The sequence below is a fragment of the Oncorhynchus gorbuscha genome, linkage group LG02, assembly GCF_021184085.1.
Source record: "Oncorhynchus gorbuscha isolate QuinsamMale2020 ecotype Even-year linkage group LG02, OgorEven_v1.0, whole genome shotgun sequence".
Taxonomy (NCBI): Eukaryota; Metazoa; Chordata; class Actinopteri; order Salmoniformes; family Salmonidae; genus Oncorhynchus; species Oncorhynchus gorbuscha.
In genome coordinates, this window is record NC_060174.1 from 94405466 (window position 1) to 94423301 (window position 17836).

A 17836-nucleotide genomic window follows, 5' to 3' on the forward strand; every position below is an offset into this window, starting at 1 on the left:
TCTCTCTGAGTTCTGTAGTTCTATATTTTGGGGTCCTGTAGCTAAACAGTTTAGAGTTAGGAAACGTTCACATTCTTTAGTAATGTGAAATATGCTCTTATTAATTCTGTATTGTTAAGTTCTAGTGTGCTCTTAAGCTCTGCGAGTTACCTGTAGTGGTGAGAGATATTATTCCAGGTATCTCTGTCTCCCCAGCCTCTTTGGGAGGGTTCAGAGAAGTTCCCTGTTCCACCCAGGGAGGGGGGAGGGAGGGAGGGAGGAGCTGATGACAAATGACCAGTCCCCTGAGGGCTGAGTTTACTGCAGGTCAACTGCAGCTTAGGCGCTGTGTGTAAGAGGAGCCAGGGCTAGACAACGTTTGACTCTTAGAGGGATTCCATTCCTTCATCGACAAAGGTGGAATACCAGACCAACACCAGACCACTCGCTGGGCTGAAAGACCCTGCTCACACCTTCCACCTGAGGAAAGAAAGAAAGAAAAAAAGCGAGAGGGAGGGGACGGGTGGGAGCCAAAAGAAAACGGACACCCAGGCCATGGACATTGCAGTCAGCATGGACACTGAGACAAACCAGGTGTCTCTGTCTGAAGATGCCCTGGCCCACTGGGAGACCTGGGACTGGGAGTCAGAGAGGGTGCCAGCTGTAAGTCACCCTCTCTGGAGCTGGGGTGGAGACAGGTGTGGGGGGATGAGTGGGTGAGGGTTACAGTTTTAAATCCCAAGTTGATTATCGGTTTCTAAACTAGTATGTGATATTGTTGTGCTGTGCTGCAAAGTGACTTGTGGTGAACTTGTGGTGAACTTGCGGTCATTGTCTTGCACATTTTTGGGGGTTGATACAGGACTAGGGGTAAGGGTAGGCTGGACAGCGAGTGGAGTGGCTCTACAAGATTTGCTTAGGCGCATTGATTTGGGGCGGCAGGTAGCCTAGTGTTTAGAGCGTTGGGCCAGTAACCGAAAGGTTGCTGGATTGAATCACAGAGCAGACAAGGTGTAAATCTGTCATTCTGCCCCTGAACAAGGCAGTTATCCTACTGTTAGGCCGTCATTGTAAATAAGAATTTGTTCTTAACTGACTTTCCTAGTTTATTTAAAGGTTACATTTTTAAAAAATATTTAAAAAATAGGGTAGACAGTGGTGGAAAAATACCCAATTGTTATACTTGAGTAAAAGTAAAGATTCCTTCATAAAACATTACTGAAGTAAAAGTGAAAAGTCACCCAGTATAATACTACTTTGAGTAAAAGTTTTTGGTTTTAAATCTACTTAAGTATCAAAGGTAAATGTAATTGCTAAAATATACTTAAGTATCAAAAGTAAAAGTATAAGTCATTTCGAATTCCATATATTAAACAAACCAGACAGCACCATTTTCTTGTTTTTAAAATGTACAGATAGCCATGGGCACACTCAAATCATTTACAAACCAAGCAGGTGTGTTTAGTGAGTGCCAGATCAGAGGCAGTAGGGATTACCAGGCATGTTCTCTTGATAAGTGTGTGAATTGGGGGGGAAAATGGTCCTGTAACAAGTACTTTTTGGTGTCAGGGAAAATGTAAGGAGTAAAAAATACACAATTTTATATAGGAATGTAGTGGAGTAAAAGTAAAAGCTGTTGGAAATGTAAAGTACAGATACCCCCCCAAAATTACTTAAGTAGTACTTTAAAGTAGTTTTACTTAAGTACTTTACTTCACTGCCTATAGAGATGTAATAGAGAGCTCATCTATCTGTAAAGGCGTCTTCTGTGACAGCATGGCCAGCGGCATTGAGACCAGTGCCAGTCTCCATTTTAAAGTAGTGGGACCCTCTATCCAACTCTATGGCTAGACCTGATGACCATCACATTAACACTGCAAGTCAAGCTTTATTTCTAGGCCATAGGCTCTTCCGTTGCTGTGCACTGGGCTGGTTAGAATGACCCAAGGCAATGTTAGTGTCCAGTCTAACACCATCACCACCACACTGATAGCTCATTGGCTGCATTCCCTCCCTTTTCAGGATAAACAATGCAGTGTTTGTGTGGAGAGACAGGCGGACTGGCTGTGGTCTGCAACTGCCGATAAGAGAACTCTCTCTTTATCTGGCCCTCTAGAAGGAAATGTGTTTATCTGAATGTGAGGGAGAGAAAGACAGGAGGAACTCCAGCTGAAGTATTATTAGCATCAGCGTGGATCATTTAGCATATTTGAAAGTGTTCCCGTTTGTGATAGGAGCTTTTATGTTATTTCAGAATCTGACAATCAGTAGCGAAAGAAAAGAGAGAGTTTGATTCAATTTCTGCAGTAGCCATGGTCAGATAACATCACTGAATGGGGGTGGCAGCTAGCCTGGTGGTTAAGAGCATTGGGCCAGTAACTGAAAGGTCGCTGGTTCAAATCCCCAAGCCGACTAGATGAAAATTCTGTTGGTGCCCTTGAGCAAGGCACTTATCCCTCATTTCTCCTGTAAGTCACTCTGGATAAGAGCTTCTACTAAATGACTAAAATGTCAATTTAACTGTAGAATAAAATATATAGTCATGTCTACTACCATTTTCATATAAAAAACTGGGCAGAGTCATGTTATACAGATAAGTAAATTAGTTCCCTGTCTGTTTATTGCTGTCAGTGGGGGCATTACACTTGTTTGCGTGTATAAAATATTTTATATTTGTGTGTGTAAATGAGTTCTCTCGCTCTAAGGGTTTTTTATGTTTTCCTTCTATCCCCGCTACAGGTATTGAGTCCTACGTATAAGCAACGCAATGAGGACTTCAGAAAACTCTTCAAGCAGCTACCCGACTCAGAACGCCTCATCGTGGGTGAGTAAGATGGAAGGATCAATGAAAACTATATTCATATTTATTCTTGAACACCTTGGTGGTTTTCAGCAGGGCACAACGTACAGTAGCAAAAACATACAATGGAATAAGAAAGTCTGTTTTCCTAAATTCAGATAGTGACTCTGTTTCAATTGTTTTCTCCCCGCTTAACATGACCTAGCTATTTATTTTTGTCCTCAACAGTACAGATCTTAATCTCCCTTGACTTCTTTTGATGTCTGCAAAATATGACAAAGTATGACAAACTGAGTTAGGAGTGATTTAATGTGCAATGTCACCCCATCACAAGTATATTCAGAGATGTGTTACGAATCCCTTTTGGCCCGACAGTCTAGGGGGGATGGTAATGAGACCCGTAACATAACTCATGCAAATTATTATTGTGACAAAGTAAAAGTGTGCACGAAATAACCACGACAACAGAAATCTACCGTCAAACTCTAGGTTTATTTATAAACACACGGTAATGGGGGGAGCAGGAAAAGGGGCTGAGCTGGACCCAAGGAAAGAAACAAATATACAAAAACACACCCCTAAGCTAGACTAGCCTACTTTAACAACAACTAACTAACTAACCAAAAATACAGTGGGTGGTCCGACCAGTTCTAACTAGTGTATTTAACAAAGTTCACCTACGGGTAGTGTATGCCCATGGGCGACTTGTCTTGGTTTCCCCCTTTTCCCACCAGCAAACAAACAAACACCATAACCAAAAACAATACTCACAGGTGATGACAAAGTGCTATGGAGGTGCTTTAAACAAAAGAGAGGTTAAGACACAAAGCGAGAGTGAACCACAGACACCTACAGACATGGCATTTACAGAGAGATTGAGCTAGAGATTGAGCTAGAGATTGAGCTGAGCTGAGCTCTCGAACAAACAAATGATGGGGTTTTTAAACCATGGGGAAGGAACTGTGATAGGTCAGGAAATAGGAGGAGGTGTGTCTTCTGATTGATGATTGATTGTTGACTGATTGGGGAGTGATGATTTTCACCTGTGAGGGGAGAAGGAGAGAAAAGAAACACACACACAGGATACACACACACACAGGATAACTGTATCCGTAACAGATGTGAAACATTTAGAACGTTGCAGATGGAAATGTAACCAGTAGAACTAACTCAAGCTCTCGAACCATAAAAACCATACATAAACAAAAGATAATAAACACAAATTTCAACAAACATTAATGACATCACACCTGCTCAGACCCACATGTTAATGACATCACACCTGCTCAGACCCACATGTTAATGACATCACACCTGCTCAGACCCACATGTTAATGACATCACACCTGCTCAGACCCACATGTTAATGACATCACACCTGCTCAGACCCACATGTTCCCACGCAACCCTACACATCACGTGGGACAACCACACTCCCCCTCAACCTCCATCCCCTGGAACTTTCCAGTGCTTATAGTTCTATTTTTCTCAGTAGCCCACACCTTTTCAATATTTAAATAATCATACATTTGATTCGTCCACTATCGTAGTGAGGGAGGATCATTTTGATTTCTAGTTTTTAAGTAGAAATTTTTTCGAAATTGCAAAAGTATGGTCCATCCCGTTTGGGTATCTCACCGCACCCTCATATGCGACCCGTTTCAGGAAACTAGGCGTATGTCGCGAGTCACTACTTCACAGGAAAGCTGTTTCGACGTACATTTTATACGTCACCAACGCTCTGGATAACATGAAAGCAGCCTAATCAGCTCTGCTAGGGTGAGTAAAATGGTCAGAGTTTGAGTGGGGGCTAAAGCTTAAGAGGGTGTGAACGATTCTGAATGGGTGTTGACAAAGAAGAGATCTCCAGTAGGTATAAAAACAAAGGCTATTTTCTAAAAAGTGAGGTTACAAGTTTATTAACTTTAAAAGCAGAATTACTTTCCCATTGTTCCTCATGCAGTGTATGATATACCATTTTGTATAATATCTCTGTGTCTCTGGATAAAAGCAATGTAAAAAAAGAAATAAATAAAAAACACTTCAAATTTTGCTACATAAGACCGAGTCAAGGCAGTTGGTCACATATGCCATGTCTTGAAATATGCAGAGATACTGATTTAAAAGTAAACTAACATTGTAAAACTTCTGACAGCCAACTTTCAAACTCAGCCCATAACTTTTGGACTTTATAGAACTCCCAGAAGGCATAAATTATTGAGTCTTTATTAGTTTTATACTTAAGACATGACTGCCTTTGTGCTGTAGAATTTGTGAATTTTGTCTCTTGTTTAATAAATTCTATACATTAGTTTATATTGGACTAAGCATACAGTCGTGGCCAAACATTTGGAGAATGACAACTATTAATTTCCACAAACTTGGCTGCTTCAGTGTCTTTAGATATTTTTGTCAGATGTTACTATGGAATACTGAAATATAATTACAAGCATTTCATAAGTGTCAATGGCTTTTATTGACAATTACAGTGGGGCAAAAAAAGTATTTAGTCAGCCACCAATTGTGCAAGTTCTCCCACTTAAAAAGATGAGAGGCCTGTAATTTTCATCATAGGTACACTTCAACTATGTCAGACAAAATGAGAAAAAAAATCCAGAAAATCACATTGTATGATTTTTAATTTATTTGCAAATTATGGTGGAAAATAAGTATTTGGTCACCTACAAACAAGCAAGATTTCTGGCTCTCTCAGACCTGTAACTTCTTCTTTAAGAGGCTCTTCTGTCCTCCACTTGTTACCTGTATTAATGGCACCTGTTTGAACTTGTTATCAGTATAAAAGACACCTGTCCACAACCTCAAACAGTCACACTCCAAACTCCACTATGGCCAAGACCAAAGAGCTGTCAAAGGACACCAGAAACAAAATTGTAGACCTGCACCAGGCTGGGAAGACTGAATCTGCAATAGGTAAGCAGCTTGGTTTGAAGAAATCAACTGTGGGAGCAATTATTATGAAATGGAAGACATACAAGACCACTGATAATCTCCCTCGATCTGGGGCTCCACACAAGATCTCACCCCGTGGGGTCAAAATGATCATGAGAACGGTGAGCAAAAATCCCAGAACCACACGGGGGGACCTAGTGAATGACCTGCAGAGAGCTGGGACCAAAGTAACAAAGCCTAGCATCAGTAACACACTACGCCGCCAGGGACTCAAATCCTGCAGTGCCGGACGTGTCCCCCTGCTTAAGCCAGTACATGTCCAGGCCTGTCTGAAGTTTGCTAGAGAACATTTGGACGATCCAGAAGAAGATTGGGAGAATGTCATATGGTCAGATGAAACCAAAATATACCTTTTTGGTAAAAACTCAACTCGTCGTGTTTGGGGGACAAAGAATGCTGAGTTGCATCCAAAGAACACCATACCTACTGTGAAGCATGGGGGTGGAAAGATCATGCTTTGGGGCTGTTTTCTGCAAAGGGACCAGGACGACTGATCCGTGTAAAGGAAAGAATGAATGGGGCCATGTATCGTGAGATTTTGAGTGAAAACCTCCTATCAGCAAGGGCATTGAAGATGAAACGTGGCTGGGTCTTTCAGCATGACAATGACCCCAAACACACCGCCCGGACAACGAAGGAGTGGCTTCGTAAGAAGCATTTCAAGGTCCTGGAGTGGCCTAGCCAGTCTCCAGATCTCAACCCCATAGAAAATCTTTGGAGGGAGTTGAAAGTCCATGTTGCCCAGCAACAGCCCAAAAACATCACTGCTCTAGAGGAGATCTGCATGGAGGAATTGGCCAAAATACCAGCAACAGTGTGTGAAAACCTTGTGAAGACTTATAGAAAACATTTGACCTCTGTCATTGCCAACAAAGGGTATATAACAAAGTTTGAGAAACTTTTGTTATTGACCAAATACTTATTTTCCACCATAATTTACAAATAAATGCATTAAAAATCCTACAATGTGATTTTCTGGAGAGAAAAATTCTCATTTTGTCTGTCATTGTGGAAGTGAACCTATGATGAAAATTACAGGCCTCTCTCATCTTTTTAAGTGGAAGGACTTGCACAATTGGTGGCTGACTAAATACTTGTTTGCCCCACTGTGCATGAAGTTGATGCAAAGAGTCAATATTTGCAGTGTTGACCCTTCTTTTTCAAGACCTCTGCAATCTGCCCTGGCATGCTGTCAATTAAACTCTGGGCCACATCCTGACTGATGGCAGCCCATTCTTGCATAATCAATGCTTGGAGTTTGTCAGAATTTGTGGGGTTTTGTTTGTCCACCCGCCTCTTGAGGATTGACCACAAGTTCTCAATGGGATTAAGGTCTGGAGTTTCCTGGCCATGGACCCAAAATATCTACACTGCTCAAAAAAATAAAGGGAACACTAAATAACACATCCTAGATCTGAATGAATGAAATGTTCTTATTAAATACTTTTTTCTTTACATAGTTGAATGAGCTGACAAAAAAATCACACCAAAATGATCAATGGAAATCAAATTTATCAACCCATGGAGGTCTGGATTTGGAGTCACACTCAAGATTAAAGTGGAAAACCACACTACAGGCTGATCCAACTTTCATGTAATGTCCTTAAAACAAGTCAAAATGAGGCTCAGTAGTGTGTGTGGCCTCCACATGCCTGTATGACCTCCCTACAACGCCTGGGCATGCTCCTGATGAGGTGGCGGATGGTCTCCTGAGGGATCTCCTCCCAGACCTGGACTAAAGCATCCGCCAACTCCTGGACAGTCTGTGGTGAATGGTGCGAGACATGATGTCCCAGATGTGCTCAATTGGATTCAGGTCTGGGGAATGGATAAGCCAGACCATAGCATCAATGCCTTCCTCTTGCAGGAACTGCTGACACACTCCAGCCACATGAGGTCTAGCATTGTCTTGCATTAGGAGGAACCCAGGGCCAACCGCACCAGCATATGGTCTCACAAGGGGTCTGAGGATCTCATCTCGGTACCTAATAGCAGTCAGGCTACCTCTGGCGAGCACATGGAGGGCTGTGCGGCCCCCCCCAAAGAAATGCCACCCCACACCATGACTGACCCACTGCCAAACCGGTCATGCAGGAGGAGGTTGCAGACAGCAGAACGTTCTCCACGGCGTCTCCAGACTGTCAGGTCTGTCACATGTGCTCAGTGTGAACCTGCTTTCATCTGTGAAGAGCACAGGGCACCAGTGGGGCCAATCTTGGTGTTCTCTGGCAAATGCCAAACGTCCTGCACGGTGTTGGGCTGTAAGCACAACACCCACCTGTGGACGTCGGGCCCTCATACCACCCTCATGGTGGAGTCTGTTTCTGACCGTTTGAGCAGACACATGCACATTTGTGGCCTGCTGGAGGTCATTTTGCAGGGCTCTGGCAGTGTTCCTCCTGCTCCTCCTTGCACAAAGGCGGAGGTAGCGATCCTGCTGCTGGGTTGTTGCCCTCCTACGGCCTCCTCCACGTCTCCTGATGTACTGGCCTGTCTCCTGGTAGTGCCTCCATGCTCTGAACACTATGCTGACAGACACAGCCAACGTTCTTGCCACAGCTCGCATTGATGTGCCATCCTGGATGAGCTGCACCTCCTGAGCCACTTGTGTGGGTTGTAGACTCCGTCTCATGCTACCACTAGAGTGAAAGCACCGCCAGCATTCAAAAGTGACCAAAACATCAGCCAGGAAGCATAGGAACTGAGACGTGGTCTCTGGTAACCACCTGCAGAACCACTCCTTTATTGGGGGTGTCTTGCTAATTGCCTACAATTTCCACCTGTTGTCTATTCCATTTGCACAACAGCATGTGGCATTTATTGTCAATCAGTGTTGCTTCCTAAGTGGACAGTTTGATTTCACAGAAGTGTGATTGACTTGGAGTTACATTGTGTTGTTTAAGTGTTCCCTTTATTTTTTTGAGCAGTGTATGTTTTGTTCCCCGAGCCACTTAGTTATCACTTTTGCCTTATGGCAAGGTGCTCCGTCATGCTGGAAAAGGCATTGTTCGTCACCAAACTGTTTCTGGATGGTTGGGAGAAGTTGCTCTTGGAGGATTTGTTGGTATCATTCTTTATTCATGGCTGTGTTCTTAGGCAAAATTGTGAGTGAGCCCACTCCCTTGGCTGAGAAGCAACCCCACACATGAATGGTCTCCGGATGCTTTACTGTTGGCATGACACAGGACTGGTGGTAGCGCTCACCTTGTCTTCTCCGGACAAGTTTTTTTTTCGGATGCCCCAAACAATCGGAAAGGGGATTCATCAGAGAAAATGACTTTAACCCAGTCCTCAGCAGTCCAATCCCTGTACCTTTTGCAGAATATCAGTCTGTCCCTGATGTTTTTCCTGGAGAGAAGTGGCTTCTTTGGTGCCCTTCTTGACACCAGGCCATCCTCCAAAAGTCTTCGACCTTCCTGTGCGTGCAGATGGACTCACACCTGCCTTCTGCCATTCCTGAGCAAGCTCTGTATTGGTGGAGCCCCGATCCCGCAGCTGAATAAACTTTAGGAAACAGTCCTGGCGCATGCTGGACTTTCTCTTGCACCCTTGATGATCCGATAAATGGTTGATTTAGGTGCAATCTTACTGGCAGCAATATCCTTGCCTGTGAAGCCCTTTTTGTGCAAAGCAATGATGGTGGCACGTATTTCCTTGCAGGTAACCATGTTTGACAGAGGAAGAATAATGATTCCAAGCACCACCCTCCTTTTGAAGCTTCCAGTCTGTTTTTCGAACTCAATCAGCATGACCGAGTGATCTCCAGCCTTGTCCTCGTCAACACTCACACCTGGGGTAACGAGAGAATCACTGACATGATGTCAGCTGGTGCTTTTGTGGCAGGGCTGAAATGCAGTGGAAATGTTTTTGGGGGATTCAGATCATTTGCATAGCAAAGGGGGACTTTGATCAGATTAATTGCACTGTTCATAACATTCTGGAGTATATGCAAATTGCCATCATACAAACTGAGGCAGCAGACTTTGTGAAAATTAATATTTGTGTCATTCTCAACTTTTGACCACGACTATACATTAACTGTAATTTTGTTAGTTATGTTCCAACACTCCCTCCATCTTGTGCAAATATCAGTTATTTAAAAATGTTGTATATCCTACCTATTATTTGAGCGAGTATCTTTTCTTGACTCATATAGGATTCCCTCAACATTGCTCTGATGACCAAAAGCCTTCAGATCGAAATTTCGTAAAATACAACTTTTAATCGGCATATTTTTTTTTTATTTTTATGTATTTGTAATAATGACAATTACAACAATACTGAATGAACACTTGTTTTAACTTAATATAATACATCGATAAAATCTATTTATCCTCAAGTAAATAATGAAACATGTTCAATTTGGTTTAAATAATGCAAAAACAGTTTGGAGAAGAAAGTAAAAGTGCAATATGTGCTATGTAAGAAAGGTAACGTTTCAGTCCCTTGCTCAGAACATATGAAAGCTGGTTCCTTTTAACATGAGTCTTCAATATTCCCAGGTAACAAGTTTTAGGTTGTAGTTATTAAAGGAATTATAGGACTATTTCCCTCTATACCATTTGTATTTCATTAACCTTTGACTTTTGGATGCGCTTATAGGCACTTTAGCATTGCCACTGTAACAGTATAGCTTCCTCCTCCCTGGGCTCGAACCAGCAACACAACGACAACAGCCATCATCGAAGCAGCGTTACCCATGCAGAGCAAGGGAAGCAACTACTAGAAGGCTCAGAGCGAGTGACGTTTGAAACGCTATTAGCACTCAAAAGTTAAGCAGGAAGAAACTGTGGAAATACTCATCAGGATGGGGAAAGCACGTTTCTGACCACACAGCGTGATGGGGTCATAGAATAACTGAAACTGAAGTCCCAGGAGTCAAGGCCACTGATAAGCTGATAAGTATTTGGTGTGACCTTGACCAATAAGACTCTAACAAAATTGGGGCTCCTCTGAATGGAAGACAAAGCTGCCCGACTAACCAGAAGGGATGGCTAGAATCAGCTGACGGAAGCTGTCCGTTTTAACATTGTTCCTCTTTAGAGTATTTAACAATATATACCTTGGCTGGCGAGTTGATACAATTCCAAATTTGAAAGTTTAAAAACACCCTTAGATTTTGGGAAATGTTCCACTTTATTCAGAGTTTTATTTGCCCAAATGAAATCTGTCATTGGTATTACCGAAAATAAATTCTAAAACATTGGAGCCATGCCATTCTAAAGCAGTTTATTCTACCTGTACGATTTATGGGGAGATTATTCCATTGAATTATATTTTATTTCATGTTGTTGAGTAATGGGTTAAAGTTATTTATGTATTTGTTGTTTGTCACTGAATAATCATCTTAATTATGTAGTATTTTTGTGGACCACAAAGTATTGCTGGAGATTGAGTTATTCGTTTTCTTTTCCCTATCGTCAATATTTCAGTTCATTCCGAAATATTTTTACATTGAGTTTTCAATATTAGTCAGGTGTATGAGGAGTTGGTCTGCAAATAAGTTTAGTTTATATACATGTTTACTGATATCTGTTACTTTTGGGTCCTGTCTAATTTTGTATTTTTTTATTTCACCTTTATTTAACCAGGTAGGCTAGTTGAGAAGTTCTCATTTATAACTGTGACCTGGCCAAGATAAAGCAAAACATTCGACACATACTACAACATAGAGTTACACATGGAATAAACAAACATACAATCAATATACAGTAGAAAAATCTATATACAGCATGTGCAAATGAGGTAGGATAAGAAGAGGTAAGGCAATAAATGGGCCATGGTGGCGAATTAATTACAATATAGCAATTAAACACTGGAATGGTAGGATGTGCAGAAGATTAATGGGCAAGTTGAGATACTGGGTGCAAAGGAGCAAGATAAATAAATCAATAAATACAGTATGGGGATAAGGTAGATTGGATGGGTTATTTACAGATGAGCTATGTACAGGTGCAAGCGGTTCAATTGCCAGTTGAAACAGGAGGGGGGAGAGAGAACATCACTGTCTCATACCCCTTTCTAAAGCAATTTAATCAGATAATGTAATTTTTTATATTTTTGCTTTAGGATATTTATATAATATTTTTATGACATTTTGTTTCCAAAGTTTTGATTAGAAAAGGCCATTCGATTGTTGAAAGTGTTTTTGTCATCAACAGCCATTATTGGAAAATGCACAATCTTGTTTATTAGCGCATTGTATTATACTAAAACATGTTCTTGTATTTGTTTGCAAGTGTCTATTTTAGTATATATAATGTCTGGTAATACTTTTGCCATTCTGTTGATTATGAGTTTTGTTATTTTATTGTCTCAATTTATTAAACCTATCACTCTGTAATCTGCTGGGGACTCTCCTGAAATAACTGTTTGATACATGGAACTCAGAAGCACTGCATTGAGTGGCATGTGTGTTTGTCATTTGCGTAAATAGGGGTGCTACTTTGTCCCAGAATATCAAATCAAATTCTACGTGAAAGCGGTCCATCCCTGGTGCTTTCTCTGAGCAAATGTTTTAACTGTGTCTTGTTTATTTTTGGGTGAGTTCCATTTGCTGATCTCTACTTTAGGGTTATAAGAAGGCTGTAGAATCAGTCCAACTGAAATATAATTCTTATTTATATAGATTTTCATGGAAGCTTTTATAATTGTTATTAGAAGCATTGTTTAATTAAAGCAATTGTATACTTAACTTAAAAAAGGATGACTTGTTTGGCGTGTATTCATTTTGTGTGGGCTGTGTGGTGTTTGCCGGTTTCTTTTGCCATTAAATAGTATGCTTTAACTTGTAATTGTATGTTCTTTATTTTGTAAATTTATTTTTGTCTTTTTCAAAGATAATGATTTATTTGTATTTCATTTTAATTTCTAACTGATTGAACTTTTACCAGGTATGAGATTATCATTCCCCTAATGTTCCCCTAATGTTCCCCTAATGTATGCCTTAAAAGCATCCCAAAATGGCCTTCCGGTCAGCACAGTGGTCTTTATTTTTTCGTTTACATATTTAATACACTTCTTGTCTTGAAGATGCTATGTCCATCGTCCATATTCTGTCACTAAGTGTATTTTCTATTGGTTTAATTATGCATGATTCATGAGAATGATCCGATATCACTATCATGGATTTTAGAACCAGCATATTGTTGTGCATTGTCGTTTATTTTTTTAAAGGTGTTGTCTTTTGTAGTTGGGAATACAAATCTTCAGATGTCCTGTAAAATATTTGTAGAGTCCCTTTTCGATAGACGGGTTGGTTGTTTAGCAACAAAACTGACGCCTGTACAACTATGGGACAAAACCGATGGGGTTGGCTTAGATTGTTGACAACATGCAAACAATATTTTCTCTCCAATATTTGTTGATAACAAATCAATTTGCACAATGAGCAGTTGTTGCCTCTTGAATACATCATTACAGTTGTTGGTTTGCTAACTAGTGAATTTGAGGAATATTAGCATTGACATCAAATCAGTCAAAACACCTCAAAACAAAACACAGTATCAAGAACAAGATGAAACTAGCTGAAACAAGTCACTTGCGATTCCCCACATGGCAGTTTCTTGTGATTGTTTGTAGCTATCTGGCCATCCAGAATCGCATCGTTTTCTTAACGTCAGCTAACCCATCTATACGACAGACAATCATACCTGTTCTACACCACACATTTATGAACGTTCTATAACTTTTCACACACCCTGAACAGGCCCCAGGTTTCGATTCATACACTCAGCTGGCTTTTCTGCCATTGGACTTGTTTTGAAGCTCAAATGCACATAAACGTCCCCTTTTCAGGATCCTGTCTTTCAAAGATAATTAGTAAAAATCCAAATAACTTCACAGATCTTCATTGTTTAGAGTTGAAACACTGTTTGCCATGCTTGTTCAATGAACCATAAACAATTAATGAACATACACCTGTGGAACGGTCATTAAGACACTAACAGCTTATAGACGGTAGGCATTTAAGGTCACAGGTATGAAAACGTAGGACACTAAAGAGGCCTTTCTACTGACTCTGAAAAACACCAAAAGAAAGATGCCCAGGGTCCCTGCTCATCTGCATGAATGTGCCTTATGCATGCTGCAAGGAGGCAAGAGGACTGCAGATGTGGCCAGGGCAATAAATTGCAATGTCCTTACTATAAGATGCCTAAGCGCTATAGGGAGACAGGACAGACAGCTGATCGTCCTCGCAGTGGCAGATCACATGTAACAACACCTGCACAGGATCGGTACATCCGAACATCACACCTGCGGGACAGGTACAGGATGGCAACAACAACTGCCCGAGTTACACCAGGAACACACAATCCCTCCATCGGTGCTCAGACTGTCTGCAATAGCCTGAGAGAGGCTGGACTGAGGGCTTGTAGGCCTGTTGTAAAGCAGGTCCTCACCAGACATCACCGGCAACAACGTCACCTATGGGCACATACCCACCGTCGCTGGACCAGACAGGACTGGCAAAAAGTGCTCTTCACTGACGAGTCGCGGTTTTCTCTCACCAGGGGTGATGGTCAGATTCGTGTTTATCGTTAAAGGAATGAGCGTTACACCGAGGCCTGTACTCTGGAACGGGATCGAGGTGGAGGGTCCGTCATGGGCCGTGTGTCACAGCATCATCAGACTGCCTGCAATGACAACAAGCTCAATCTCAACGCTGTGGTTTCAGGGAAGACATCCTCCCTCCATGTGGTACCTTTCCTGCAGGCTCATCCTGTCATGACCCTCCAGCATGACAATGCCACCACGTAAAGAGCAGTATTGCTGATTTCTTGCAAGACAGGAATGTCAGTGTTCTGCCATGGCCAGCGAAGAGCCCGTCTGGGACCTGTTGGATCAGGTGAGGGCTAGGGCCATTCCTCCCAGAAATGTCCGGGAACTTTCAGGTGCCTTGGTGGAAGAGTGGGGTAACATCTCACAGCAAGACCTGACAAATCTGGTGCAGTCCATGAGGAGGAGATGCACTGCAGTAGTTAATGCAGCTGGTGGCCACACCAGACACTGACTGTTACTTTTGATTTTGACCCCCCCCTTTGTTCAGGGACACATTATTCCATTTCTGTTAGTCACATGTCTGTGGAACTTGTTCAGTATATGTATCAGTTGTTGAATCTTATGTTCATACAAATATTTACATGTTAAGTTTGCTGAAAATAAATGCATTTCACAATGAGAGGACAGTTATTTTTTTCTGAGTTTAGATTCAGCCTTGTCCCAGATCTGTTTGTGCTCATACATTCTATCCTTAATGAGGGGAGACTTTGGCATGATAATGAGTGACAAGGAGTTGGCATGCCAGCATAAATAGACTGGATAGATGTACAATGACAGGTAGGCTGTCATTATAAGTAACAATTTGTTCTTAACTGACTTGCCTAGTTAAATAAAATAAAAAATAAAAATTTGATCTGCAGATGTTTTATATTTATTGGTAGAGCCATGACTTCTTATAAACCCCATGACCTTTAATAACCTAATGACCTTTGACCCTGTGTGGCAGACTACTCCTGTGCCCTGCAAAGAGATATCCTGCTGCAGGGGCGCCTCTACGTCTCAGAAAACTGGATTTGTTTCTATAGCAACATCTTCCGCTGGGAAACACTGGTATGGACTTTAGTTTCCTTTACCATTCTCTACGCTGGGTTACTCTGTCCCTTAATGCACAATGTGCCAAATTGCCCTCGTACTTATGTATAGGCCATCTATTTTCTCTTAATAGAAGGTATTTGGCTTCAAATTAAAGTGATTTGCTTGGTTTGTTCCATATACTGCAGTATTAAAGCTACAGTCCAGGATTTGTGATTCTGTACAATCATATGTCTTATCAGAACCCAAAATATAAGGTTTTATTATTTCATGTTAACAAGCAACAAGAATGTAATCATACAATGTATATCTTCAAAATATGGTTAAAATCATAGAATCTTTGATGCCAATGACTTGCAGCTAGAGCACTGTCTATCAATATGAGTAGTGTTATGTTTCCCTCCGCTGTCTGGTTGAGGACCCCATTCTGTTGTTTTTACAATCAGACTGTAGCTTTAATGATAACATCTTTCATTTGCAGTAGTTCTAGGCTTTTCAGGAGGGATGTTATCTGTAGTCTAACACAGTTTCGCGCTTTTCCTCTCTAGCTGACAGTCCGGCTGAAGGATATCTGCAGCATGACAAAGGAGAAGACTGCCCGCCTCATTCCCAACGCCATCCAGCTGTGCACCGACAATGACAAGGTCAGCACTGGACCCACACATGCATATATACACAGGCATGGACGATTGCCACTCCTATTTGTCATTTTTTTATTTGAGTCGAGAAAAATGTGTCCTCAGACGTGGAGGGATGCCAAAGTCATTCCGCTACACAAGAATGGTAAAGCATCCTTTACTGGTTCTAACAGTTTACCAATCACCTTGCTGCAGACTCTTAGCAAATCTTTTTTTTTTAAGAATGGGAAAAAGTGTTTGACCAGACACAATGCTATTGCTCTCTAAACAAATTAACAACAGACTTTCAGCATGCTTATAGAGAAGGACACTCAACATGTACTGCACTGAGACAAATGACTGATGATTGGTTGAAAGAAATGGATATGATTGTGGGAGCTGTACTGTTAGATTTCAGTGCAGCCTTTGATATTATTGACCATAACCTTTTGTTAAAATGTATGTGTTATGGTTTTAAATGTATTTCAACCTGCCGTATTGTAGATTGCTGTGAATCCATCTAAACTAACACATAGGGCTTTCTTTAATGGAAGCATCTCTTTTTTTATATATATAAAAAAATGTTTGTTTTTTATTTTACCCCTTTTTCTCCCCAATTTTGTGGTATCCAATTGTTTTAGTAGCTACTATCTTGTCTCATCACTACAACTCCCGTACGGGTTGAAAGTCAAGGTTGAAAGTCATGCGTCCTCCGATACACAACCCAACCAAGCCGCACTGCTTCTTAACTTCTTGCGTCGAGCCATCCCGGATCCGGTATCGTGACTACAGCCTCAAGCTCATTACCATAACGCAACGTTAACTATTCATGAAAATCGCAAATGAAATGAAATTAATCTATTTTCTCTCAAGCTTAGCCTTTTGTTAACAACGCTGTCATCTCAGATTTTCAAAATATGCTTCTCAACCATTGCAAAACAAGCATTTGTCTAACAGTGTTGATAGCTAGCGTAGCATTTAGCGTAGCATTTAGCGTTAGCATTCAGCAGGCAACATTTTCACAAAAACCAGAAAAGCATTCAAATAAAATAATTTACCTTTGAAGAACTTTGGATGTTTTCAATGAGGAGACTCTCAGATAGCAAATGTTCAGTTTTTCCTGAAAGATTATTTGTTTAGGACAAATCGCTCCGTTTTCTGCGTCACGTTTAGCTACGAAAAAAACCTGTATCCAGGATTGTGTAAATCTATCCGTAAGCTCATTAGCATAACACAACGTTAACTATTCATGAAAATCGCAAATGAAATGAATCTATTTGCTCTCAAGCTTAGCCTTTTGTTAACAACACTGTCATCTCAGATTTTCAAAATATGCTTTTGAACCATAGCTAAACAAGCATTTGTGTAACAGTATTGATAGCCTAGCATAGGATTATGCCTGGCTTTCAGCATGCAACATTTTCACAAAAACCAGAAAAGGATTCAAATAAAATCATTTACCTTTGAAGAACTTCAGATGTTTTCAATGAGGAGACTCAGTTAGATAGCAAATGTTCCGTTTTTACAAAAAATATTATTTGTGTCGACTAATCGCTCCGTTTTGTTCATCACGTTTGGGTAAGAAAAGAAAAAAAAGAAAAAACAAACAAACAAATATTAAGTCATTAAAATGCAAACTTTTTTCCAAATTAACTCCATAATATCGACAGAAACATGGCAAACCGATGTTTAGAATCAATCCTCAAGGTGTTTTTCACATATCTATCGACGATAAATCCTTTTTCTTCTGAAGAAATGGAACGCGCATGGACCTACAGATTACGCAATAATTTCGACACAGGACACCGGGCGGGACACCAGGTAAATGTAGTCTCTTATGGTCGATCTTCCAATGATATGCCTACAAACACGTCAC

At 41.0% G+C, this 17836-nt stretch overlaps 1 protein-coding gene across 7 annotated transcripts in view; it reads left to right on the plus strand.

The window, feature by feature from the left end:
• Positions 1-17836, plus strand: part of LOC124013355 (protein Aster-B-like) — an 86642-nt gene that overhangs the window by 43801 nt on the left and 25005 nt on the right. For 6 of the 7 annotated variants that reach the window (XM_046327680.1, XM_046327657.1, XM_046327664.1 and 3 more), the window contains 3 exons: positions 2719-2803; positions 15258-15361; positions 15892-15987. In XM_046327680.1, coding sequence (XP_046183636.1) covers positions 2719-2803; positions 15258-15361; positions 15892-15987 — 285 coding nt within the window. Of the gene's footprint in view, positions 1-515; positions 643-2718; positions 2804-15257; positions 15362-15891; positions 15988-17836 lie in introns of those variants that run through there. The other variant, XM_046327693.1, reaches the window with a different exon arrangement.